Source organism: Anser anser (assembly GCF_964211835.1).
Source record: "Anser anser genome assembly, chromosome: 2".
NCBI lineage: Eukaryota > Metazoa > Chordata > Aves > Anseriformes > Anatidae > Anser > Anser anser.
The window spans coordinates 29,828,601-29,856,158 of record NC_139721.1 but is presented as its reverse complement, the minus strand read 5'-3'; the positions used below and the strand labels follow the sequence as shown (position 1 = coordinate 29,856,158).

The 27,558-nt window shown below is 36.5% G+C and overlaps 1 protein-coding gene across 3 annotated transcripts; it reads right to left on the bottom strand.

Moving 5' to 3' along the window:
• Positions 1 to 533: 533 nt before the first annotated feature.
• Positions 534 to 27,558, bottom strand: SNX16 (sorting nexin 16). Of its 3 annotated transcripts, none has more exons than XM_083826462.1 (8): positions 27,413 to 27,558; positions 22,819 to 23,282; positions 18,980 to 19,066; positions 15,051 to 15,199; positions 10,046 to 10,115; positions 6,245 to 6,381; positions 3,906 to 4,022; positions 534 to 3,615 (listed from the first exon to the last, which is right to left on the bottom strand). In XM_083826462.1, exons 2-8 carry the CDS (start codon positions 23,188 to 23,190, stop codon positions 3,507 to 3,509), a joined length of 1,041 nt encoding a protein of 346 aa, XP_083682588.1. In that variant the 5' UTR covers positions 23,191 to 23,282; positions 27,413 to 27,558; the 3' UTR covers positions 534 to 3,506. The 3 variants fall into 3 exon arrangements, with proteins under 3 accessions (XP_083682588.1, XP_083682586.1, XP_083682587.1); XM_083826460.1 differs by having other exon boundaries at positions 27,308 to 27,422; XM_083826461.1 differs by lacking the exon at positions 27,413 to 27,558 and adding an exon at positions 27,240 to 27,275.

Below are 27,558 nucleotides of genomic sequence, written 5' to 3'. Positions count from 1 at the left end.
TTCAAACAAATAAACATGCATGTGAGGACACAGTTCAATACCCTAACATCCCTTAAAGTATGTCTTATACATCACAGCAATAACACTTATCTGGTTTTCAATGTTGCATCTGCCCAGAAATCTGAGTGCTCTCACTCTGGGACAAAGATTTAACTGAAATGAAGACAGGAATGATAGGAAGAAAGATCCCCTAGACCTAGTATTCTATGAAGGGATGGTCTCTTGCATCTTTCTTCCCTTCCTTGGTGGTTCATGACTGTGGACTAGTTCACAAAACAAAAAAATTATCAAAAAAATAAAAATAAAAACAAATCCTCAAAACAACTGCAATAGCAGCAACTTCAGAGCTCAAATCTTCAAAATTACTCCCTGCTTATTAGTGTTTGCTGTACATAGAAAAACAAAAACATCTAAAACTTCTATAGAAAGTTTCTCTTGTTATCAGTGCTACTACTAGAAACTCAGATATCTACTAGGATAATTGCTATTCCTTCACAGTTGTATTTCAGCAAAGAAATAGAAGCCACACATGGAAAAAATCCAGTTGCAGTTTAATGAAGATTTACAAGGTAGAAACAATTTGGGACAGACATACTCATAGAACACTAGCTTTCCACATCCCTTTCTTCTGGAACCCCTTTATTCTGCAACCATGAATCCCCAGAGCAACAAAGAGATGCTTAACACCAAAAGATGAGGACAGCAGCATACTGGAAAACGGACTGGATAGGCTATTCTGTCTTCCAACTGTCAGGTGCAATTTGGAGAAGTAGTGAATTTGCTTCCTTCCTTAAGCTGGTTCAATGAGAGTATTATACTCACAGTAACGCATGGGAACAGTGGGAAAGGTATGAAGTGGGAGTTTTACAGGGACTCATTCTTGACTGAATACAGTCAGCATTTTTATTAATTTGGGAGTATACAAGTCAAAAGCAGAGAAGTGGTGTGGGCAGGCTGCAAGTGCTGTGGAAGAACAAAAATGCTGCAGGATTATTAAATTTTAGTAACAAAAAATAAAATGCCCAGTTTAAGACAATCACCTTTGGAATGGAACAGTGTTACTGCTTGCAACCCTTGTAATTAGTTCACTCTGCTGCAGTTTCAGCTTGAGCACTCCTTTGCTCCTTGTAAAGACCACAATTCCACTGTTACATTCTAATGAATGAAATGATTGAAAGCTGGCTTCTGTTGTACTAACATCATGAGGAAATGGGTGGGAAATAGTGCCAGAAGAGGCACTAGAAATAGGACATTATAAAAAATGCCATCAGTACAAGACAGACTTGGAAGCCATCTCCATCAGAACGTTAGAGGCTGCCATGGATTGCACACCTCAAAGAAAGAATTCTGCATTTCCCTTACTGGGATAACCATTCAGTAACCAATAACATAGGCTAAACGATGTGACAGACTACAGAGCAGCATCACATTTTCCACCTCAGGTTAGGGAAACCTTGATTTTTAACTGACCAGAGATGTCTACATATGTGATAATAAATGTTTTGAGACAGCAAAATGTCTTATAAGCTTTAACAGCAGCGCAACAAAATGCACATTGCTTTATCTTCTCATGACTAAACTGTAAGATGTTTATGTTGTTTTATCCTTAGTGACTAGATTTGCGTGTTTACCTGCAGTACTTTAGAACAGCCTAGCATATACGATCCAAGCACCTTTTCAAGATTTTTTGAAACATTTATAGTTGTAAAGCTAACACTAATATACACAGTTCAATTACCATCTCAAATATACAAGTGACATCTGACAAAAGATAACGTGAATTTTCAATATGGTGACATAACTTTATTGAGTTCACTCAACGTCTCTGAGGATTCAGGTAGACTATAAAAAAGATTAGTTCCTTTTATATTTTAATCTTCAACAGAAATACAGTAAGTTTTTTGGTGTCTTGTTACAACATTCTCATTCATTTTCACGCAAACAATTTTTGGTACAAACAGAACTCAGACTTAAAGCTGAGTAACTGTACGAAATCATGTGAGGTAAAAAATGTCTCTTTCTAATAATATTTTTATTCTTTTACCAGACAAAGCATCAAACATTTCTTCTACAATGGAAAAGAGAAGACAGGTGTTTTGTCCATAGTTTTATTTCACCAGGAAGGTTCATACAGTTCTGCATAAAGGTCATTGTATGCACAGTCTGATGTACAAAGCTCCCTTTGAAAACTCCAGCACAAAGACACTGCATATTAACAACATTAAACAACGATGTGGGTGGTATGGGAGGGGGGATTAAAACAAAACAGCATTCTTCCTATCGGAAAAGCAGAATAAAACAAGGCACTTTCAGTAAATAAGTGAAGAACAGAAACAATCTGTATCAAATATTCCACAAAGCTGAGCAAGAGCACTGTAACAAAATTCTGCAGTAATGAACAAGTAAAATACAAAAAGGCACTACATAATCCTCTCCCTGCAACTCCCCTTTTCTCAACCAATTAGCCAACTGAACTTGGCACAATGAAGTCTTAATTATAAAGTGCATCTCCTGTCTCAATATGTTTTGAAAAATAGGCTTTAGAACACATGTAGCGATATCCCCACATGTACAATATATTGAAACAAAAACACATTGCAACTAGATTCAATCTAGTACTGAACTGTGCAGAGAAAAATATGGCTTCTTCACAAGTCTTTCATTTATCTCCATATAATCTGGAATATTTTTAAACAAACATGAATGCATTAGCAAGATAAGAGGTAGTATTCCAAGTAAAAGGCAAACTCACCGATTTTATTGTTACATGGATATATGGCAAAGGTATCCCAGGTTTTAAAAGCAGCATTATCAAACTAAAAGTATTACAGCATGCTATCTTGGGATGAAAATACACAGTGTTTTGGGGGTCTCATATTAGTTCCTTCAGCAAAAATGACCATTTCTTTTTTTTTTTTTCTTAAAATGTCACACTATAATGTTGTTTCGTAAGTATTTTTCTCTTGGTTAAGTTTTCCTATTGCATTGCATTAAAATTTCCAGAGAAATATTCTTCAACTTTAGAATTTAAAAACAACATATGCTACAATCTTATTAAACGTAAGATGAGTCCATCTTTACTTTAACAATCATTAACGTATGGCTATTAAGAATATGAAAACACAAACACCAAACAGATGAACACATTGAATGTGTCACATCAGTGGCAACGTATGACATGCTAGTTAAATGTGTTTGTTGATTTAAAGTTTATGCCACTCAGCTATGAATGTAAGCCAAATTGTGTATGTACACTATCTAACTTTTAGCTGATTTTAGCCCTTATTAGACTTTAATATATTAAATATATAAAGGCTAGATAAAAACTGAACTCAAAGCAGCACTGGGTATATTTCTTATGTTAACAATTTGTAAGGATTTATGTAAACATTCAATATGTGCATTCTTGCTCTTTGCTGTAAATTCTTTACAGCTACTATACGCCCCTACCCACAGAGTATGTCCCAAGCACGAAACTTTCCCAGATAACAGCAGATGCTACTGATCTATTCTTCTTCATCAGCAGTATATGCTACTTCAGCAACTTCAATTTCTGGTACAGAATTTTCAGGCAGAGAGCCGCTCCAGCATGCCTCATGGTTCTCTTTATCTGAGCTGCAACAACAGATCAATAAGCTTTGTCAAATGGAAACTAATAGCACTCTCTACAGTCATTTTATGCCTGCAATCCACCAAACATTTACAAAGCTTGTTCAGCTTATCACTTACACTAGATCTAAGACCTAAAATCATCCATCCTGATGGCCTTTATGAAACATGGGATAGCTACAGAGAGGTGCAAAAAAAATGCTGAATTCCTCGGCTGTGCAGAATAAGACCAACCATTTAAAAACATACTTTAAGAAAAATTAAAAACACATTTTAAGTAAAGTAATAGTATTTACCAGCCATTCTCACCCAGGGTACCCTGGTCTGCTTCTACTGCAGAAGACTCCACCTCACCACTGCACTCACTTTCTTCTCCTGACATTTGACGAGTCATTTTTCCTGAAGATAAATCCCTGTAACAAATAAGAACAGAGTACCACCAATCTATTTATAACAAGCATTCATCAGCAAAAAGCTGTTTGTTTCATTTTAAACTTTACAGTTTCTGGGAACCTATCAACCTCACTCCTAACATGACCCATATTCTTTTTATTACTACAGAGGTGCACGGTTTGCACTGGATAGCTATTTAAACTATTTAAACAAAATTCAATCCTCTTCTTGTATCTCAATTTGGTAGCTGTACAAAATAATTCAGATCCCGGAGAAGTGACTATGACTTTAGGTATGAAATTAGAAGCATATGATCTACGCCACGTTCATCTTGCTTCAGTGGCAGAAGGAACAAAGCCAAAACACAGAAGACAGACAGACAAGATGATAAAAAGATTTCTTCAACAATTTCACAAGTTTCTCCATTGTAACTTTAGATGCAAGTTTGCCAGAGTAATACAACCTCCTACTAAAGGGACAGGTAATACTTTTTTTCTTAACAGAAACATAAACTGATGGTCCAACTAACCTGACTAGAAATGGAAACTTGGTCATGTAAAATTATCTACAAAAAACAAAACCAAAAGAACCCTAGTTTCCAAAATATTTATCTGTATGGAAAACAAACAAATTTAGTGTTGAAATCCATCACTTGAATTGGAAAGTCTTACAAACAATTTCACGTTGAAAATAATTTTACTATATTCACTTTTAAAATACATGTATATATTTGAACAACTATTGTTTCCATACCTTTAACATGATTTTTAAGTAATACTTCAGTATTAATTATCTAATTAATTACTGGTCTATCTTTGGGCCAAACCCAGCACGGTATGTAAAAGCCTGTAAGTCTGATACTTCATCCAGTTTTTCACACACATTTTAGGCACCTGGCCTTTAGAGTGCAAAGGCAGAAGATGCTTAATTGTTGTTGGGCCATCAGATCAAAACATTTCAACAAGGCAAAGGTAATGTTCATTCCTTTTGGGTTCCATTCCTATCAGACAAACTGATTATTGTTTTTTAAACAAAGTCACAGCATTACTTGGTATCTTACTTTTACAGCTAAAAATCACAGGTGTTATTTTCCATCAGCACTTCAGCTACTACTTGACTGATTTTCAATACTGTTAAAGCATCTTGAAAACAGACAGGGTATATCCGTATTAAAATAAAAAAGAACAATGAAACAAAACATGTCTTCCAGGAAAACAATAAAGAAGAGAAGCCCTTCTTGTTACTCATGGCTTCTTATTTTAGTTTTAATCATACAAAATTTCTTGCCACAATGTTTTAGCCAAATACAAGTTACTTAGTTTTCATTGGCTATTTCAGCATTTTTGTCAGTACTAAATCATGATTTTCTTGAAAAAGAGGAAAAGCATCTTTTAAACTCTCAGTTACTTGTCTTCAGGAGTAGAGTTACAAACTAAATATAGTATCAGAAATCTCAATAAAATACACCAATTCCATTTAAATCCTTTTCCAAATCTAGCCTACTTAAACCATACATTCAAAAATGTAACTTGTTAGTCAACCTGGAAATGCCAGAATTAGCAACCTAAGCAATATTGAAGTACACATACTAAAGCACCCATGGGAATTTAGTCCTTTGCTAAGGAAACCCCACAAAGACTGGCTCAGCAGGCCCAGCAGGACACTGAATATTAACTCCCCTGCACCTGCTGCAAAATTTAGCAGACATGCGCCACGAAGCTCTCCTATGAAACGCCACCAATTTTTTTCTTTGGATTGAAACGGACAATCTCCAGTGATATTTAAAAGCTATCTGTGGCAACATTCCAGGCAATTCAGAACTAAGTTAGACATTAAAACAGGCATATAGTCGCTTTATCATGATGTTCTGTCAAAGCTTTGAGTACAGGGGAAATATTGTAACTCAAAGCAATTTTTCCACTGCTCTCACCTCTATCAGGGCACTTCACATATCCAACATTTCAAAAGCAGAATAGAATCTTTACCTTTTCTTTACAAGATTTAAAGGATTAACAAACATAATCCTAGTTACTTTAGAGGGAGAAGACAGGACAACACTTTTGCAGTTATTTGTATTGAACAAAAGCTTTTAGCCAGAGAAAGATTACTGAAAATACTGCCTTGTGTGCAGTTATGTGGGAAAATTGTTTTCAAGAATACATTTAAAGCTGGTGCTTCCGACTATCCAGAGAAAATGCCTTCATGTCAAAAAACTCCTAGAAGTCCTACAATTTCTACATACCTAATTCTTCTTTCAATAGCATCTATATGAAGTTGTTTTTCATTTAACAGTTTCTTCAGTGATTCCACCTCCCTTTGTTTTTCAAGCAGTTCTTTTTGTAGACGGTAATTTGTTTCCTCCAGAGTTTCACAGAAAGCCTAAGAAAGATTTAAGAACATCTTCAATTTTACTTCAGTGGATTGCCTTTGTTGATTTTTCTTTTAGAAATATCAAACTGCAACAGAATTGTAGCTGCTTTTCTTTGTATTGATTACCATAAAGAGCAACATACTTAAAAAAAATAAAAAATTGTCTTTAATAAAACATGACACTTTGCTTTGAGCAATGAATTTATTATACTATATTGCAATACAAATACTTTACTGCATCCTTTGTTTGTGTCACAATAAAATAAAAGGTTTTAGAGAAAGAGGTTTCCCTCTTCTGACATGCAGTCCCTAATATTGAACCTTTTGCCTATACAGAACATCAGCTGAAATCACTTACTCCCTTTGTCCTTCATATAAACTTTGGTTTCACATAACTTTGAAGTCAGTTTCCTAGATCTAAGTAACAGAGATGCTAAAAATATTCAGAAAAAGTGAATATTCTTCACTTATACCAGATAAAGATAGAAAGTTACAGTTGGGAACCAAATAGCTATTGCAAATATGACAATCATAAAAACTCTAAGACCAATATATTTTTTTTTTTTTAAGAAGCTTAAAGAAATATTAAGAGTACTGTTGACTCAGTCATAGCAGGTATTTTGCGTTACTCTGCTGAGGATGACATGTATATAGCACACCCTGAAGAATTTGACAGTAAGCAGTCTCAAGACTTCACATGAAGAGCTTAACATATAGTGCAATATTCACTGAATGCAGGAAACAATCAAAGTGTTGCCACAGAGCCTGGTGATCTACTACTGGTAAAAGTGAGCCTACCAACAGTCATGTGCAATTCTGATTTAATAATTTACATGTTCTTGCTAAATAAGGAAACCCATTACCGAGGCTCTCTTGGATTAACATTACATGCAACTAAACACTAATTCATAGAATTCACTATATATAAACATTTTATATGATGTTAACTGATTCTCACTTAAAAATGCTGCTACAACTGCATTCCTAAAAGTGCAGTGTTTTTCAACCCAATAACCATTTCTATTTTTTTTTTTGCATTGAGTTTTAATTTCTTTTATTGACAGAGATAGCAAATTTATCTTAGTTGACAAGCATTTAAGACCAATCAGCTTTATCCACATCTTCTAGAGCCAAGAACACATTACACACAATTCAATCTTCACGCAGCATTTTAGGTGAACCCTAGCAATCATTTCCATTAAGCATTACTCCTGTTTCATCCAAGCTAATTAAATGAATTCTAGTGCATGTTGTAAAACTGTTTGGGTTGCTGCTGGCCTAACTGAAAGTTGGCCATCATCTCCTTAAGAATATCATTAAGTTATATAATTTCTACCTTTGTATTACGTACATACAAATTTCCCTATTCACAGAAAAAATAAAAATATTCTATAAAATATTTATAAAAACTAAAAATTTCAGGAGATCAGACTTCAAGCTCTTCAAAAAACTGCTTAGAAGAAAGAATCCATGGGCTACCAGCCTGGAAAGAAGATGAGTCCAGGAGAGCTCATTGATATTCAGTGACTACCCCCTCCAAGCCCGAGACAGGTTCATCCCGACAAGTAGGAAATCAAGCAAAGGTGACAGGAAACATGCATGAATGAGCAAGGAAGTGCACAAGCAGTGGAAACATAGAAAGATGACCCAGAAGGAGCTGCTCTCTGATCTTGCACTGATAAGAATTAGGAAAGTAAAAGCCCAACTGGAACTTAATCTGGATGTAAAAAGAAAGAAGGAAGTACTCTGTACATGTACATATTCAACAAAAGGAAGACTAGGGAAATTGTGGACCTGCTGCTGAATGGAGTGTGAGAACTGGTGACAGATGGCACTGAACAGGTTGAGGTACCTGATGCCATCTGCTCCTCAGTTTTGACCGGTAATGCTGGTCTTCAGAAATGCAGGCCTCTGTGACCAGAGGAAAAGACAAAGAAGGGCAAGACAGACTTACCCTTGGTAGAAGAGGATCAAGTTACGGAGCACAAACCGGACATACGTAAATCCATGGGGCCTGACAGTTTGCACCCGTGAGTGTTGAGGGAACTAGCTGATTTTTAGCTTAGTGTCCAACAGGACCCCAGAGACCAGGATTCAAAGATCATCATCAAAAGATAATTAAGGGACTGGAATATCCTTCACATGAGGAGAGGCTGAGAGAGCTGATACTCTTCAGTCTGGAAAGAGAAGGCTCGATGTGATCTTATCAATATGTATAAATACCTGACAGGAGGGAATGAAGAAGAGCGAGCGACACTGCTCAGCAGAGCCCACTGACAGGAGGCAATGGTCACAAATTTAAAAAAAGAGGAGATTCAATCTGAACACAAGAAAACACTTTTTAAAAACAAACAAACAAAAAAAACCTCTCCCATTGTGAAAGTGATCAAAAACTGGAGCAGGTTACCCAGAGAAGTCATGAAGTCATTGCCTGTGGAGATGCTCAAAACCTGACTGGACATTGGTCCTGGGCAACCTGCAGCAGCTGACCCTGTTGAAGCAGGGTGTTTGGACTAGGTGATCTCCTAGAGGTCCCTTCCAACCCCAACCACTCTGTAACAAGATGTACTAACCCCAGAGACTAGAATTTCGTGACAGCTACGTCTGATAAATTTCTAGAAATGGTTAATGGACAGCAGTTAACTACAGCAGCACAACTATTTTAATAGTTTGTCTAAATTTGTATGGTGAAAGAATATCCCTGACACTTCACCACAGTATGCATGACTAAAGTTTCTAGAGAAGGTACATTAATTATCTTAATTATCTGAACAAGTAATTCCTGTAATTTCAATCTTAGCTATTTAATGGTAAGTTGCTTAAGATGAAAAGTAACCGTGTAGAAAATCAAACAGGAGTCCAATACACAAAATATACCAAATCATTCAGACATACATAGCAATGGAACAAAAGCCAAAGCACTCCCACTTGCACACAAAACAACAAAATGCAAAATATAAATTTAATTGCAGGAGCTTTACTTAACATTCATAATTCTGCAGTATTAACAATGTACAAGCAATTCCGAAGCATTTTTATTTTATCAAGTAAGAAAACTAAGATGACCAGTTCTAGACACACTTCATATAGCTAAGCATGCCAGTGAAACATACTTCTAACAAAACAGACTGCAGCATACAGTATTTATTAGTTGTCCACTGTGCTCACATGCATGTTGTAAGCCTGCTGCCTTACAAACTACCTGACACTTACTTGCCACCACTCAGTTATCTGCAAGAATACTATTTTCAGTGGTAACAATTACTCCCTTCATTACATCTCACAGAAAGAATATTTTACAGCAAGGCTTGAAGTTTATGGTGTACACATTGTGACAATGTGTTGAGTAAGCCTTAAAAAAACACCTCTACTTATATTCAGAACAGGACTACTTCTACCACTAGTAGTTGCCTTTAAACAAACAAACAAATTTCATACACTATTCATAAGGGCAAAAAGGAAGCGACTGTATCTTGGGACAGGGATCAGGTATAGCAGTCAAAGATCATCAGTGTGCACCAACTATCAGCAGACTCTTGTCAGTTTTAGAAATACATACATTTACAAATGTTTGTGAAAGGGTGGAAATGTTCCATTTGCAACATCCCAGCATATTTTACAATGTTTCAACAGCTACTGCTTTCTACTGCCTATCATATTACATAGCACTTACCCTGCTCTCTTCTAGACTATCAAAAGGACCTGGAGGATCATCCAGACAAAGAAATTCTCTCACTGCAAGGCTTTAACAGATAAAATAGAGTGAATTACTTAAAGTACAAAAAAGCAACAATACTTACAGATGGTGATACAAGGTCATATTACTTTAAGGATGCAAACATACAACCTTGTATTACTCTCAAGTATTCAAAATAATGTCAATAAACTAGCAAGTCTCACTGATATGTGTTAACTAGGGACAGTTTTTAAAATATAACCTAAGAAGTTGCACAAGTACACTGAAAAGTTTTCAAACAAAAGGTAGTATTCAATTTAGGACAGTTTTTTCAAATCTTCACAGACTGTATCTTCAGAATACTACAATTAATTACCAAGTAATCTATTAGCAATTCTGTGCTTGCACTCACTACTTACAAATCCCTAAATCATTTCTTATTGCAATGAATGCCAAAAAAAAAAAAAAAAAGAGGATCCAAACTAATTCCCTGTCTCTTCCTCCTAAGTCGAAAGGTGAAGGCAAGAGGAAGAAGTTTTCTGCCCTGCTCTCATTCTCTACAATTGAGGCAAATGCGAAGTACAAACACAAGAAAGAAAACTTCTATCTAGCTACCAATCTGATCGAACAGCTTCAGATTCAGCAAGGAGAATGGAAAGTGACACTTCTCAGCTAACATTGGTTATGACATCACTTTCAGTTTTACAATGACTCTGAAGAGTATTGATCTAAAATGCATCCTGTACTGAACCTTTATTTTGTTGCTGGATTTGTGTAAGCCTGTTTCAATTTCTTTTTACAGATCTGAAGATGCAGGGGTTTATTCAGCCAACGGCTGGTGAGAATTTTTGTCTTCATATCCACTTTCACCCATGTAGCCCTTACACCAACATGAAAAATTCCTCCTATAGTAACGATCCATTCCTTTCTCCACTTAAAGTATGTGAAAAGTTTCATTTTTTTTTTCTTTTTTTTTTTTTTGAAAGTCCTCTCCACTGGCTTACATAAATCATTCCATGACTTGTGCAAGCCACAGCCTAAACTTTCTTCCACATAAATTAATAAAATTCTACTAATAAAACTAACATTATCTCTCCAACTAGCTCAGAAAGTGATCGATGGTAAAAGTCGATAAAACTGTTAAATTATTAGAAAAATAATCCCAAACCAACTGAAAAGTTATTCAGCCATATGAAGCACATTTTCAAGGAAGTTTTTTTTTTCCATCCAGATAGTTTCATCAGCTTGTTTGAAGTGACCCTTCTCTACCATGGTGCTCAAACCCATTTTTTTAATGGTTGAATTGCTCTTTTCATAAAGATGAAAGTTGTGCTGAATGAACTCACATGTGCCTAATGCAGAAGAATTCATTATATGGAAACACTTCTGCTCATCATTCCTCTCCAGTATCTTCATGCTTGACTCATACAGCTCAGTTCAAACATTTTAAAATATTTAATTTCTACATGTCATTAGTAATTTTATTTTGAAGTGTAATATCAGAATGACAGAACATACAGTAATGTTTATGCATGAAAAAGCAAATATGCAGAAGATAAATGTGCAAAAATATTCAATCTACAATCTACTTCTGAAAAGCCATACCCATTTTTTGTTCTCCCTACAGCTGCTGGCAGAACATTGTCTTTTTATATTGCTTTGGAAACTTCTTGAAAGCTGTAGATTCACTGTACGTCAAGAAACTGAAAGCCACAGGTCACTGCAACATAAGACTACTGAAAACATTTTTTTTCTTTTTTTACTAACATATCCATCTGATGGCATAAATATTCACTTGCAGCCTAGCTTTACTCTGAGAGCCCGCTTTCCCCTCCATGTGTTATACCTCTTCCTTTCATTTAGCAAAAAGAAGAAAATTCTGTCTCTAGAGTGACAGTTCACAGAAACCTTCCACATCACATAACAGAGACTGCTGTACGTGGCTTCCTTTCCTTTATGCCGCTAAGCCAGCTGACATCCTTCTCAATGAAGGCTGCAACGCCAGCGCACACCCGTACTGAAAAGGGCAGGAAGGCGCAGGAAGGACAGTGCTGCACGAGAGATCTGTGACAAGACTCAGCAGCCACGTTTTCCCTTTCAAACTGCTTCTTGTACAGGGTGGGGGCAGAGGAGAGCCATGTCATTTATAAAGCCTGATGATACTTTTGTTTAGCAGGTTAAACTTCTTTCTGACACTTTGTGGAATTTTCTTGAACACATTAAACTCTGTATGCGGATTTCAATTTGATCTTCCACTGAATTCTCAATATAAGGCAAAAGATAAGAAATCTGCAGAATGCAGACTCTAAATTTACTCCTCTGCATGCCAAGCTAATATTTTATCTTTAAGCCGCTCGGTGTATCTATTTTAAATAGAAATAGATTCACAAAATGACTTCTTTATCTGGAGTGCAGATTTTCCTCACAGTCAATACACCTCAATGATAATACAGTGCATAAAGAGAAGCGAAAGAGACTTTTCTTCAAAGAGAAAAGGTCCTTCGCTTTTGGTATGACCTATATAGTTTGATGTATTTGCAAAATCAGAGAAGGGTGAGATTTTAAAAAGAGGAAGCAGGGTCAGATTCTCACCACTGCTCATGTAAGGTGTAAATAATAATTGAACAGTAACTATTACTCTCTGGTAAGTGGATAAGAAATGAGACAGATCAAATTTATCTAATTTTAATCATATCATGAGGAATCCAGATTTTCCACTGATACAAACATTATATCCTGTCAGGGTATCTTACGTTTCAGAGTTTATATTCTTCATACAGAGCCTTACACAGCCAAGAGCCAGGCTTTCTTCAAAGCCATGTTACAGTTAACTACCTGCTCATTAATCAAAGTAAAAACAGATTCCACAAACATTTAAATTCCCTTCTGCATCTGATGAGTGAGTTGCCTTCACAACATTTTTTTATAATTATTACAGACGATTTTATCCAGCATAGACCACCATCAAGATATAAACGAGCTACCTCAAATACCTAGCTAGCTGCAACAACATGAAGCTCAGCACAAACCCTTCAGAACTATTCAAGAAGACTAAAAGCCCATCCAGCTCACTGGTTTACCACACAGCAGCGTAACATAACTGACATTTACAGAATTCCTTTTCTTGGCACAGCTATTACTGTGCAACTTAAAAACCAGGAAGTTCTTAACCTTCACAGCCATATATTTGATCCAGATGATCATGTTTAACAGCTACTGACAGAGAAACACAGACGTTGATGTTTCTGTTTTGAATTGAACCCATTTATGTTTTGAACCAGTTTCTGTTTGAATCCATTTATGTTTCCTGTCTCAAACATCTCACAACAAACCTTCACCCGGTAGCATGACTTATTGAGAGATGACTATGAATCATCCGAAAAATTAGCATCGTTTACTCAGCCTTCTCTATCACCTTGATGATTTCACGTGCCTTGCTTAGCCAAGCCTTTCCCAAGATGACAGACTAAGTAGAGCTGAACTTTTCTGTGGATGTTTTTCTGTAGTTTTCTCAGTATTTCTAGCAGACCCTCTTTTGAAACTGAATACTGTGTTTTACTACTGTACTATGTGGAAGTGCAACTCAGATTCCCACAGCAATAAAGTATATTTTTGTTTACTTTCAAGTTCCTCTTCATCAATTTTTATTTATCCTTTTGACTATTTCTGGATACTGAATTGATTGAGAAAACTATTTATATCAGTGCAAATGGTTCACTTCTATGTTGTAAAATCCAATTGAGTTTGTGATTCTGTATGTATATGCTTACTGCCATTTTGCACTTGTAACATGTTATTTCATCTGTTAGTCATTCAGTGCCTAACAATCCTTCCACAATACTTCATGATCTCTTTGCTCACTTCCAGATATTCTGAACATTGGTGTCTAGACCTGTGATCCAGGATTCCATATGTAATATCCCTAAATTTCCAAAAACCTTTTTTCCTTACCTTTCAACTATTTTATGTGATTTCTCTCCTAACTACTTGTAAGATAGATTTTCCTCTTCAAAAGATATTACTTTTCCATATATTATTTGTTAATCTGCTTACAATATATATTTTTTTTAAATCACAAGCAGTACCACAAGCGAAACTTACTTACTGATCTATAGTTCCCAGACTTGACACTCACATTGCTTATGAAAAGTGCCAAACGTAGTAACAGCCATTCTTCCAAAAACCTAAAATAGATGTGGGCAGTAGATACTCTCATACAACAGCCTAGCTATTTTATGTTTTAGTTTACCTAAAATTAAGGGAACGCTATTTACTCTACACAGTTTTTTACTCCTCGTGTTTTAATGAAGTTTCAGTTAAAGGCAGTTCCTCAGACTGATTCCTCAAAGAATGGTTTTGATACAGTAACCTCAGAACTTAAAATCTGAAAACCTTCTCCAACATCAGAAATAACTGCTCTGCCTCTAGCAACTTACTTACTAAATTCCTCTTTTGGCCTATATTAATATGATTTTACATTTCATTTGCCAAAATTATATTCTTCTCATCCTCCAGCTTTGGGAGAATCTTCCAGCTGGTATGAAAAATAACATTGTTCAAAGAGACCTCTGCACTTTGTTGCTTAAACACATTATGATTTTTAGACTCTTCTTACATCTTTTTTTTTTTGTTTTGTCATTTACATTTACTCATGTAAAGCAATCCGTAAAGGTATTTCTATTACTATCATGTAATGTAAATTAAAAAACTTTAATGCACATTTTAAGAATTTATTGCATAACAGTGTAGGTACTTAGCACTGTGCAAGCCTAACACTTAATCTCAGTATAGTTTTCAGTTAACTATGTGCAACTCCTGTTTTTTGCTTAGATTAAAATGTGATTAAATTAATAGGAAACCAAATAATTAATATTATGAACAACATCAATGTTAACAAAAATCCATTACTTTGTAGCTCAATGATACATTGTTAGAATCTAGTAGCCTATATGACGGGTTGGAACACAAAAAACCAAATGCATAGGAAAATTTAATCACATACCAGTTAGCAATATCTTTGTGAGCTACTAGGTTCTGGAGAAATGCTTGTAGTCCCAACTGTCGATCTTCCAAGAAGTCAGGATTATAATTATCCTTGAACCAGCGCTTTGGTGGAAGGGCCAATCGAAAGCCTGGAAACATATCTTTTAACTAAAATAGAAATCAAAGATGAATGAAAATAAAAAGTCTATATGAAATACTGAATCTGATAAAGGCATTGACTTTATTGAGAATCACAGGTTCCTTCTGTCTTCTGTTAAGTTCAAGCACTAGGTAAGTTCCACAACAGTAAATAAATTTAAATTATATACAGTATAAGTTTTGGGCACAGTTCTGTCACTTTACCTTAGGCAATCAAATGACCTCTCAAATTTAGTCTATAAAAAACAGGACTGAAAAGCTTTGCTTTGTTATGTAATGTCTTTGAGTCAGTAAATGTAAGAAAACTACGTAAGTAAAAAGTAGCAAATGAGTAAGCATTTCAGTGGTGCTTCTTCTATTGTATGCAGGGATAGCAAATACTACATAAATAAAATATATAAAGCTCACTACAGACCTGTAACTCTGCAACTCATCTTTTCTTGAGGACTTTAAGAATGAATGATGACATATGCATGGGATCCTTCTAGTAAAGAGTAGCTCTTTTTACATGGAGAATATTAAAGTTTCAATATGCATGGATGTGGCATAATCCTTAGTACTGAGACACGCAAAAGTATATTTTTGGCTTACTTTATTTTTAATGATCTTTACTAAAACGGCAGAAATATCTAGAGTTTTTCTGTGAATTCAAAATTGAAATATGCGAGTGAGTGGAAGATGAAATTTATATAACGATTGAGCCATCCAAGCCTGCCTGTTACCTATTTTTCTAATATGCATGAAAACCAAAAAACATTAAAACTTTAAAAGAAAATTTCTAGATGCCCTTTCTTAGAAGGCATGCTTCAGACACAAACCTCAAGCAGGATTTAGAATCAACAGAAAAAGCAAACAGCTTTTTACAAAAATAGCTTTCCCTCAATTGCCTCAAGAACAGTTTAACTGTTTTGTGAAGACGGGATCAAAGAAATTTCCGCCAGAGATACTGGCATATAAAGCAAATTCATTCATATGTATCTTCCAGTGATAGGAATTCCACAAACTGTCTTGAAAACAGTTTAGTGTTCCATGTTTGCAGAGCTCCAAAATAATTCTTCACTTGCAATCTTGATTCTTGCATGGAAAAATTTTAGCTTTCTGACAATAAGCTTTATTTTTGTATTTTTTAATTACTTTTTATAGACTCTTGGAAGAGGTACCGGGTGGTTCAGTTAAAAAGAGATACTGTATTCCAGCTAGAATCTCCCTACAGTTTAACAGAATAACCACAAGTGGGTCACAGATGCTTACAGAAGTACTATCTCATAGCATGCAAAGGATGCTTTTTTAAAAATCACATAATTGCATATTTAATTTGTAGCCCACAATAACTACTAGTTTCTTATTTATAGAATGGCTTATTCCCAAAGCCTCGATTCTTATTTGTACATTTAAATCTTCCCACTTTCCTGTTTGCTTACTGAATTTTATCTTCGTATTAGACTCTTCTTGATATTTTTAAGTTTATCTTTGGTCATCCAATGTTCCTTCATCTCTACCAATATAATACGACACACGTAAGTATCCTTCGTGATCCATAAGCCCTCTTAGTTAACGAAATACTGAACAGAACCAAACTCAGAAAAGATTACAAAAGGAGTTCCTGTGTTATCTTAGTTGTACAGATGACCACTGCCGGGAAAGCTTTTCAAGCAGATGGATTTCTGCTTTAATGACTTCATTTGTCTGGTTACGTAGATCACACCATTTATTTCTGAGGAAAGAGTATGCCTACACACAAGATTACTCCTGTGAACAAACACGGTATGAGAAAGCTAGCAGCTATCAGCATACCGATTTTCAATGGCAAGTCCTGAGGCGTTCTTTCTTGAACACTACTTGGATGCATAAGGAAAAACCATGGGGTCAAACAAGTTATGCTGGGTGTGGCTTCTTGCTTGGATCCAGCATCTTTTCTAGACATCTCTCCCCTACATTGTCATGTGATAGCTCATGCGTGTCACATGAGGCAGTGTCTCAAGGAAAATTAGCTAACTTCGTTGTTCTTAAGATGGGTCATTTCATTTTTCGCTCAGTAGCTCTCCAGGCACAGTGATAGCCTTGACAGAGCTTCTCTTCCCACTGTTTTTGGGAGAGAACAGCACTTCCCACATACTTCTTCGATCCACTACATGTTCTTAAGAGATAAAACTTACATATCTAGCCAAATTTTAGCCTTTGCCCCTAACATGTCAAGTTCTGTCACGTTCAACATACTCTCCGATTTTGTTATTACAGCTAGAGACAGAGTATTTCAGTCTTCATTGTATCATTTGCTTTCTGCAGTTTGTTCTCAAGTATTGGCTTTTTATTTTCCTGCCTTCTTCCCTTACTTCTGTTTCTAATGATTTATAGAAGTTTACCTATTGCTCTTGGCTTCCTGTGACAGCTTATCTTGCACCTCAGCATTTCTGCCTTAGTCTTTACAAGTTTGTACTACACTTCTTGTACTGATCTGTTATGTGTACATGTTTTGTTTTTTTTGATCTTATTGACGTATTCTTTTCAAGTCTTAACCTTCTGCTGCACTTATTTATTTTGTTCCTAAAAGGAGAGTTCATGGTTTTCAGCTCTTTCGCTCCCATTCAGTTTTATTTTATTAGCTGCTCTGTACTAAAAATATTTCAGAAACTAGTGGAAGTTATGTCCAAAACACTTTCCAGGGTCCTACTGCTATCTGTTTTGCTCATTTATTTCTCACAGAGGTCAGGACAAATAAAGAATGATATTACTAAATTCACTAGCTGCTTCTATTAGTTAGCCAAGTTGCATTCATTTTACCTAGTCCTTCTGATTTTATCTACACACATCCGAGTTCTTTTCACCTTTTCCTCATTTCAGTCACTGCTGAAGTTTAACTCTCAGTTCAGTCTGGACATCTGAATACACATACGTCTTATATATGTCAGGCATATACTTTACCTGGTCCTCCTGAAAAGCCCTTCCCCCTCAGTTAATACTTCAAATCAGGATTCTCATAGCAATCAGTTATTAATTCTGCTGTCATTTAATGCCAAGCTTCTAATATAATTTCAGGGAAAAAATAATTTGCCACCAACCTCAAGAAAGATGGTAGTTATTTGTTTCTTCTGCTTTTTTGCTCTATATAGATAATAGTAACTGAGATTACTAAACATTATTTACCAATTCAAAGACTTTTTGCTTTTTATAGAATTTTTTTACTTTTTTGAATGTTGTAAAAAAATTAATGTTGCTCACCCAGAACTTTTTAATAGGAGTCTGTATCTTCAGCTTTAAAGATCTGATATAGTATTTCACAATTAAGACACTAAAACCAACTGAAAACTGACCAACATAATTAGAACTTTCAGTATTCATTAAACTTCAGTTTTATCAGCCTGTGCCTCTAGAAAAAAGTTTGTTGCACTGATGAAGAATAAATAATTATTGGATCATTCCTGCAAAAGTATACAAGCTCCTAGTTCTTTTTCCACACAGGGGATGCAACTAGTGAATGTTATTTCTAATCCATCCAATAAAGGAAATTAAATATAAAGTATGAAGTACACTAACAGACGGAGATGAAAAAAATGTCTTCTTTACGCTAAATGTATGTTTATGTGTCATATATGTTTGTATGTCTATTCACATATGTAGTCTTCGCAAAAATGAGATACTGTTTGTCTTTCATTAAGACAGTATATGTTATGTGCAGTGAAGAAGCAAGGAAAGAAAACAAGTGACAAAAAAAAAGTAAGACAATGAAAACAAAACATGAAATAAGAGTAAAGTAAGTCAGATGAGAATTTACCAATGTGTAGTTCTCACCTTGTCATTAAGCCTGGAGAAATCAGTGTACCGTCTGAAAACCACCCAGCTTTCCTCTGGACTTCTTTTTACTAGTATTTTGTACACCTGTGTGGAAAAACAGGACTATCAGAAAAACATGCAGAACTTCAAAATGCATTGGCTGTAAGGCTGTAATTACCCTTTACTTCTTAATGAAAAAGAACTCTCAGGAAAAAAAATGATCAGTATAAACATTATGAATGAATTTCAGATTTATAAAAGGACTTTCCATAATCCCCTAATATCTTTAACTACTTTCTGTCTGAAAGAAATGGTTTGTGAAACTGCATCTTGATTTCTTCTCCAGAAAGAAGAAAGCTATCAGCTTTCTTCTATAGTCTCAGCTATCAAAGAGGTAAGTGACCTACTTTAACTATTGCTGAATTATCGTTTTACTTCATAATCCTTAAAGCCAATCTGCCTTTAAGATGACTGTAATAATCACTTACTGAGTGTTGTATTATTTGACAAGGTCTCATCTGACTTGACTCACAAGCAAAAGTGACTCAGGATAAAAATAAGATGCTGCTTTGGTCCATTTATCGTGAACATTACTCTGCCTAGAAAGACAGGAACTATGACCACTTCCTGTGTTAGCAGTGTCAGAATTATGATACTAGCACTGTAGAACTAAAGTAATGGAACCTTAGAAACAGATTTAGCAAAACAGCAGCACAGCAGTTAACACTGTTTAAAAGCCAATGGATAATAACAAAAGACCCTTTAGAAGGGCGATCTACAAATCAAACAGATTAATAATTAAACGCAATGAATCTAACAAACACAACTTTATCCAGAAAATATTAAACCATGTCTAGGAAAAAGAATTCTCATGTCACAACCTTACTTTTTCCAACATAAGGAAAATGACTTTGCACTTGCTCTGGATTAGCTTTTCCAGAAGGTGTTCTCTAATTAAAACTGATAAAATACAAGGAAGAAAGAGGTATTTATTGGAATTGTAATGATAGACATTTCACTTAATTACTTTTTAAACACTTTCTAATCTGTTTCATAAAATCTTTCATTTTTTTCCACAGCAGGTTAACTAATAAATATATTTTTCTTGTTGCAGTCCCAACATACAGCCACACAGCTACCCAGCTTCTGTACACCAGACACTTAACCATTTTCAACATTTCTTCTTTAAAATCTTGTAACTGCTTGCAGTTTAATACATTACACAGGCTACACATAACTACAGTGAAAAAGAAAAGCATTCCTTGAGCAAATACTTCTCTTATCTACTTTTTAAACACAGAACTCTACTTTCAAGCAGCAGCATATGCAGACGTCATGGACTATGGTAGAGGCACTATTGCAGTCATGAGCAAAAGGTTATTAGCTTTTCAATTTATTCTGTAAGAGATGCCTCCAAAGATAGCATGAAAAGGTAACTCTTTTTTTCTTGCATTTTCTGTGCTTGCCCAAATGTTTTAGCTTTCCTGTCGTAGCAAGAGTATAAACACTTATGTTACAAAAATTACACGAAGCGTAACTGCTAAATAAAATTGTGAAGACTTATTGCTAGTACACAGGAAAAACACAGAATATTGCTAGTACACAGAACAAGCGGCTTTGCAGTAGTTTTTCTGATTTACAGGATGTTCAACTAAAAGTTCTGCAAATACATTGTTTATAAATGCACATAAAAAACAAGCAAACAAAACCCCACCAAACAGCTAGTCTGGCCCTTGCTTTGAGCAGCTAAATAAATATTAGACAACGTAAAAAAATTCTTTTCAAGTTATGTGTACATAATTGTAATAAAAAGCACAATCAGCTCGTGATTACTGACTAAGAAAATACAGTTAACCTGAATCAAACATTTCTGGTTTTCTTGCCAAAAAAAGGCTTCCTTTCAAGATTTGTAATTAATAAACAAACAGGACTCGGCTATTACAAAACCAATTGTCAGTTCCTTCACACAATTTTTTGGGTAAAACTACAATGTCAACAGAGTGAAGTAATTTCAGTTAATCCTTAATCACCTTATTCCACAAGGACAAGATATTCAATGAAAATATGCAGTATTCAGTAACAACTTTTTAGCTGATTCAGCATCTCATCGCTTTTTACTTAAACCACCTAGAAATGATAACTGAACAATTCAGGGTTGTTAACAAATTTGAGATCATCTGCTTACAGGCGGTGATGTTTTTTAACCTAGCATTTTCCTCCCCATGTTTCAGCAGCTAGGCACTCCAACATACACTAACATTTAACTTTTTACATTTGCCCATCACCCAGCTGGAGCAATTCAGATTCACAGTTTTGAGAAGTATGACATTAACAAACAGTTAAAAAACAAACAAAAATTGCAACAACAAAAAGCCCTTTAGCAAATGAGTCTCCTCTCTAACTTCTACTGGTGGTTTCAATTTAATTTCCACTGCCTTCCATCTCATTGATTTTTGCATTATGGAAGCAACCAAAATTTCTAGCACTAATGACTTACTAGTTTTAATGCACAATAGCACGCTTATTTTCAGCATGCAACTGAAAACATAAACAGTTAATTACATGCTTTCAGAAACAAAAAAAAGCAACAGAAGTGAATTAAGAAAGAACAAAAATGCACCCAAGCAGTTTAACCATGAAGAATGCTTCATTTGTTCTGTAACCTGGACTTCTAAATTCAGTGACAACTTTGACTCCTTAATTTCAGTGCGGCTGAAGCACATCCTACGTGCACAGTTGATTAAGCCTTGGCATATTTTCAGATTAAACTGTGTCATCTTAACAATACTACTCATTGTCTTATTTTTGAATGTATTGTTTAAAAAGGAATCTTCTCATCTATATGTCACAAAAATTTGGCTCTTATGCTACCATGCATGAAGATGTTAGAAATTGAAAACCTTATGGCAAGTCCATCATTATCACGTAATTAAAAAGCAAAGTTATTTAATTCTTTGCAAGAAGAACTTGATGATTTTACTAGTATTTGAAAGATCAAGTTATTAGCTTCCACACATACCTATCTAAAAGAAAACAGGAAAAAAAACGTTTGTCTGCTATTTCCTCCTTTCTACCTATTTGTGACAAACATTAATTAATTACGTTCCTTCAGAAGAGCAAACAACTTCCATCAGTCCCACAAGCATTGCCTAATAATCTCTTAGAAATGTTTCAACCAGTCCCACAAAAACAAGTGCACAAAGGCTTTAATATATTTATGGCTTGTCAAAAATCTGAATTGCCAGCTACTGAACATTTTCAGAAAAATCAATACAAATCAGTTTAGCTGGTGTTCTGTCATAAGATACTCCATGTGATATCTCACTCTGATGTATTCAGAACTACATCTACAGAAGATTTCCAGTAATTAGAAACTAAACCTAACGATGCAAGAAGCTGTGAACGTTTGTACTTTAATGCAATTGTTGTATGTTACTAGTAACTGTAAAAGGTAAATAATACCAGGTTGTTTTATCATTAATTTCAAATACAAGACTACATTTTGAGATGTTTAATGATCCAGAACTTCTAGAAGTTCAATTTCACAAGAAATGGCAACTTTGCAAGATTTCTGACTTTTTGAGCAGATATACTTGACACCTGAAGTACAATGAAACACTTCCATTCCACATACACAGTTACATGAAAGACTGTTTCTGAGGCTGTTTTTTCCACCTGCATAGTGGGAGAGATATTTTCCTGATATTTTCCTGTCAGGCTGCAGAACTCTGAAACAAGACTAGTGTTTGTGCAGTGCTCCAACATCCCCGCAAGATTAATTAGTGAAAAAGAATGCAAAGCACGTTCAGTGATTATCTTGTCATTACAGAATGAACTATACCATCCCAAAAACTTACAGTGAATTTTGCCCTTTCCTCCATCACCTCATAGCCCAATATAGTAGGCGTGGACGGTCGATCCTCCCAGCTCCTGGAATCTGTATTCTGCTCTATTTCTTCTACGGGCTGAGTACAGTATTCTATGGATGTATCCATACCTGTAAATTTAGTCCTAACAAGTGGACTACTACACACAGATGACGCAGAACCAATCTGGTCAGGCACGCTCATCTTTTTAAAACTACCAACGGCAGAGTCCTCTAGCTGTCCTTTTGAGGAGCTGGAACTTGTTGAGATGCTCCCAAAAGAAGAACGTCTTTGGTTTCTGTTTGTAAAGCTGGATGATGAGCTTCCAATAGGAATAGGAACAGGAACGTATGGTGTTGCCATCCTTCACGGAAAAAACACTCAGTTTCAGGTCCAAGAGTTTAAGGTTTGTTCAGTATATATGCCATGCTTTCTCTTCTTTTCAAAAACAGCACCTGCAGTGAAGGTCAGAAAAAAAAAAAGCTTTATTTATTTATTTATTAAATGAAAGAAACACTAAGATACTGCTTTAGAAGAATTTGTATCCATACTGGGATAGTAAATAGCAATATTGATTGGTAAACATTTTCACAAAGAATTTTGCTTCATATAAAATACTGCTTTCAAATTATCTCTACAGTTCCAGAGATAGCTCTTCAGGAGTTCTCTGCTTTTCACAACTATTAAAATAAAAATGATGGAAAGTGAGATTATGAAAGAGAAATACTTTTTCCTTTATGAGATAAGTAAAAAATTTTCTTGAAAAGGTAAGGAACTTTTAGGCATAACCTAAAAAGTTCGTGGAGGTTTAGTGGCTGTTTAGGACAAAGAGTAGAAAAGCCCTTCTCAGGATTGTTTCTGTACAATGTCCATGAGCCATACATGCAGGCAATATTATGCATGACATGAGCAACAAGAAAACAGTAAACAACATGGGTGAGAAAACATATTTGCATATCCTATATATATATATATATTCACTGAAGTATGATGCATCTGTTTTCAAAGCAAAATATTTTTTTTCAAAACAACTTTTGCATATAATGGTGCAGATATCTGTAATAACTGGGCACGCTTTCTGTAGCTTGAACTATGGCAATTAAGTTTTACACGCATGTACATCAAAAGCAGTGTTGTACTAGTAACTAGTTTTCCATTTCAGGAGATTAAAATGGAAAAAAAAGTTCAAGCAAAGACGGTGAATCAAAGATTTGATATTGTTCTACAAGAAAATCATTTCAAGCTAAAATTAATCTTTTGTGTACACGTATGTATGTTTCTAAAAAAAAAAATAAAACAACAGGCTCAACCTGCCAAAAAAGCACCATCATCTCATACCAAAAGGAGTGTTCTTACAAGATGCAAACGAGATGCTATCTCTTTGGATTAATGGGATTTGAGTCACCACCCATTTCACCCACAAGTACACCAATCAACCATGAAGCTGCAGGCGGCTGTGAAATGGGAAACTGTCAGCCTGATTCATACCATATATACAATCAATCATCTACTGAAGCAAAAACCAAATGAGTTTTTTAATTGCCAGGGTGAAGTTTTCATTCTCTTCTTTTAAATAAATATTAGAGAACATCAATAAGTAAATAAATACAAAATGAACCAGTATCAAAAAGAAAGGCTGAAAAATGCTCCTGGAAGAACTCATTCGGGGAAAACAAACCAACAAACAAATTTCCTGAGCCCTTCAGGAACATAGGTGAAGGCTTCACATGCTCTCTGTGTGTGAAAACTCAGGGAAGATGACCTAAAGAAGCTGTTTCAAACTGGCAGCAGCTCTGCAAAAGTAACTGCTTCACCGTGGAGTGAGGCTGGACAACCAGCTGCATCTGAGAAAACAGAAACGCCAGTGTCATAAAACACTCCTGGTTTACTTTGCTGGTCAGGTGCAGGATTTGGACTATCCAGCAGCTCCTATTGCAGCACAGTCCTGCGCTTGGCTGCGTGACTTAACTCCACAGATCAGATGGCTGACGTGCTTCAGCATCGCACAGCTGGAAAGACGCAAGTCACACCTGTCTTGAAAATGACATTCTCCACTAGCAAGACTATGATCTAAATCCCTTTTGTCCACCTGGATCTCAGTAAGCAAATCTGCCTTCTGCCTCAAATTAACTTTGCTTTGATTTTTAAGACAGGCAGAAATATCAAGATGTGATGTTTTCTCAGGCAGATTTCTCTAGCACTACAGTAGCCCATATAAAATACTGAACAACATAACACCTGGCTCCAGTAAATGTTACCAGCATGAGGAACTGAAAGCATCCCTTTAAAGAATGCCCTACCCAATGATGTTCCTGGGACGTGTGGGATTAAATCCCCATAAACAGAAGAATACAGCTGAGTATAAGGTTTACAACAAATCAAAGGACTTGTAAATAAATAAATTAGTATTTAGTATTAGTATTATCTCCTGCTGATTTATGAGTCTAAACAAACACATTACGAATCAAAACAAAGGAAAATAAGCCCACACCTCAGGGAACCTGTAATATTCACCCAGGAATTCTCAGAACTTGGTGAAGGAAAAAAGCCTGTGCTTTTCAGCACTTTGTCTTTTTGTCACTGTTGTTAAAAAAGACATTTTCATGTTACAATGGCTTCTGGACAGTGCCTTTTCTAGAAGAACTCCCTTCTTTAAAGTGAAATGCCAGTCAAGAACTAACTACCTTGAACTTACTAACACCCTGAAATGCACGCACACGTTACTGAAAGGATTAACATGAAAGGATCTGTAGTGCAAAGCACCTGGTATTAAGAATCCTACATCCACGCTACACAAGCTTCAGCAACTTTTATTTCAGACTAGCTATAACTTGGTACCATTGACACTGAATGTTTGTTTGTAGCTGGACTGCGTTAGGTCTGCTCCCAGAGTGCATTTTTGGTTTTATTTTCTTCTGTACACTTTAAGACCATCCCAAATTGTAAGCCAGTTCATACTAAAGGGTGACAATCCCAACATTTGCTTGTGAAAGTCATTCTTTGCTCAAGCTCACAGTATACACACCCATAGTTAAATAAAAGGAGCTGATACTATCAGTATCTCACCCATGTTCCTATAACTCTGAAGAGTAACAGAAGAGTATTCTTTGAGCAATGGAAGCATCCGGTCAAGTGAGCTAACGGCATGCCATGTCATTTAATACGATATATGTTTTTCAAGGAAACAGAAAACATAGAAGGATATTAAATCAGAACTTACCATACTTATATGCATATGCAAATTCATCTTAAACTGTAAAAGTATCAAACACTCCAGATATCTAAAATATTTGTTATGAATTGCAACAGGGTGTAAAATCACATTAATATACACTTCATAAAGGTTAAACCTGTGAAAATGGCACAATGCTCAAAAGAGGGTCACAACTCCAGGTCTTAAGTTCTTCTATGTATATAGAGGCTTACTGCCAATTCACGTCACAGAAGAAACAGAAAGCAATTTAATGAGATACTTTAGGACAAGTCACAGTGCTCCTTGCTCACATCATTGCAACAAGGAATGAAGATTTAGGTGGGCACTATTCAAGCTTCACAGCAGCCTGGGCTCACACCGCTGGGTTAAACCAGAGGAACGATCGCACCCCACCAACTTTCCAAATAAACAGATCACTCGTGACATCTATAATATAAACCAGCTGTCACGCTCTCTTTCTTGTCTAAGTACTTAACTACCTTACTCGTTAATAAGAAATTTGCTCCCTGTTCAGAACCCGTGTTTGGTTCAGTCTGATCCCCAACTGCAAATTAAGAATGAAATAAAAAGGTGACAACATTTGCTGGACTTGACTGCTAAGCGTGAAACAGGATAGGACGGAGTCCCAGGAGCCCTGCCGTCACATGCCACAGGACGGCCTGACAGCAACGTACCCTGCTGGGTGTTTACAGCGCTCGCCTCCCTTTTTGTAGGTGAGGCGAGAAGGCTACAACAAAACCACTTAAAAGGCTTTGCCTCCAATTTGAAGCTGTTGCAATTCCAACCCCTTTTAAAAGCTAATGGCTTTTAGGCTCAGGGAGAAACACGTAGGCCACCCAATTCAAGGATAACAGATCATAAAACAGAACAAGCCTTATTTAAGGCTTGTAATGGGATTTAGAAGAGTTTCGGCTACGCGATACCACTCGGTTACAGTCAGCAGGTCTCTGCCTGGGCGACCAAGCCCGGGTGACCCCTGTTTTTAGGATTTAAGCACTACGGCACACTGTTTCCTTAAGAACTACAGCGAAAAATTAAAGAAACTTCTTGCTGTGTTCGCCTTTACAACTCCAAAACAGACCAACCAACCAACCACCCCACGACGACTCGGTGCCGGCTCGGCTCACCTACGGCCCCCACCTCCCCCCTCACAACCCCTCACGGGGACCCAGGCCGCCCCCCCCCGCCCCAAACTAACCGCCGCGGGCCCCCAACCGCCTCAGCGCCGCCGTACCCCCGCTGCCGGCCGCCCCCCGCCCCGCTCACCCGCTCGCCTCCCGCCGCCGCCGCCCCGCTCGGCTCGGCTCGGCCCGGCCCCGCCCCGCCCCGCCCCGCCCCGGGTGCCGGGGAGGCGGGCTCGCGGCTCGGTACCTGAGCTTAGGAGGAGGAAGAAGGCGCGGGGCGGCGCGCGGACTACAAGTCCCGTCATGCCCCGCCAAGGCAGCGCCGGGCGGCTCACGGCGGCGGCTTGCCGCGCGGCATTTCGGGAGCTGTAGGCGGCGCGTGGCGTGGTGGGG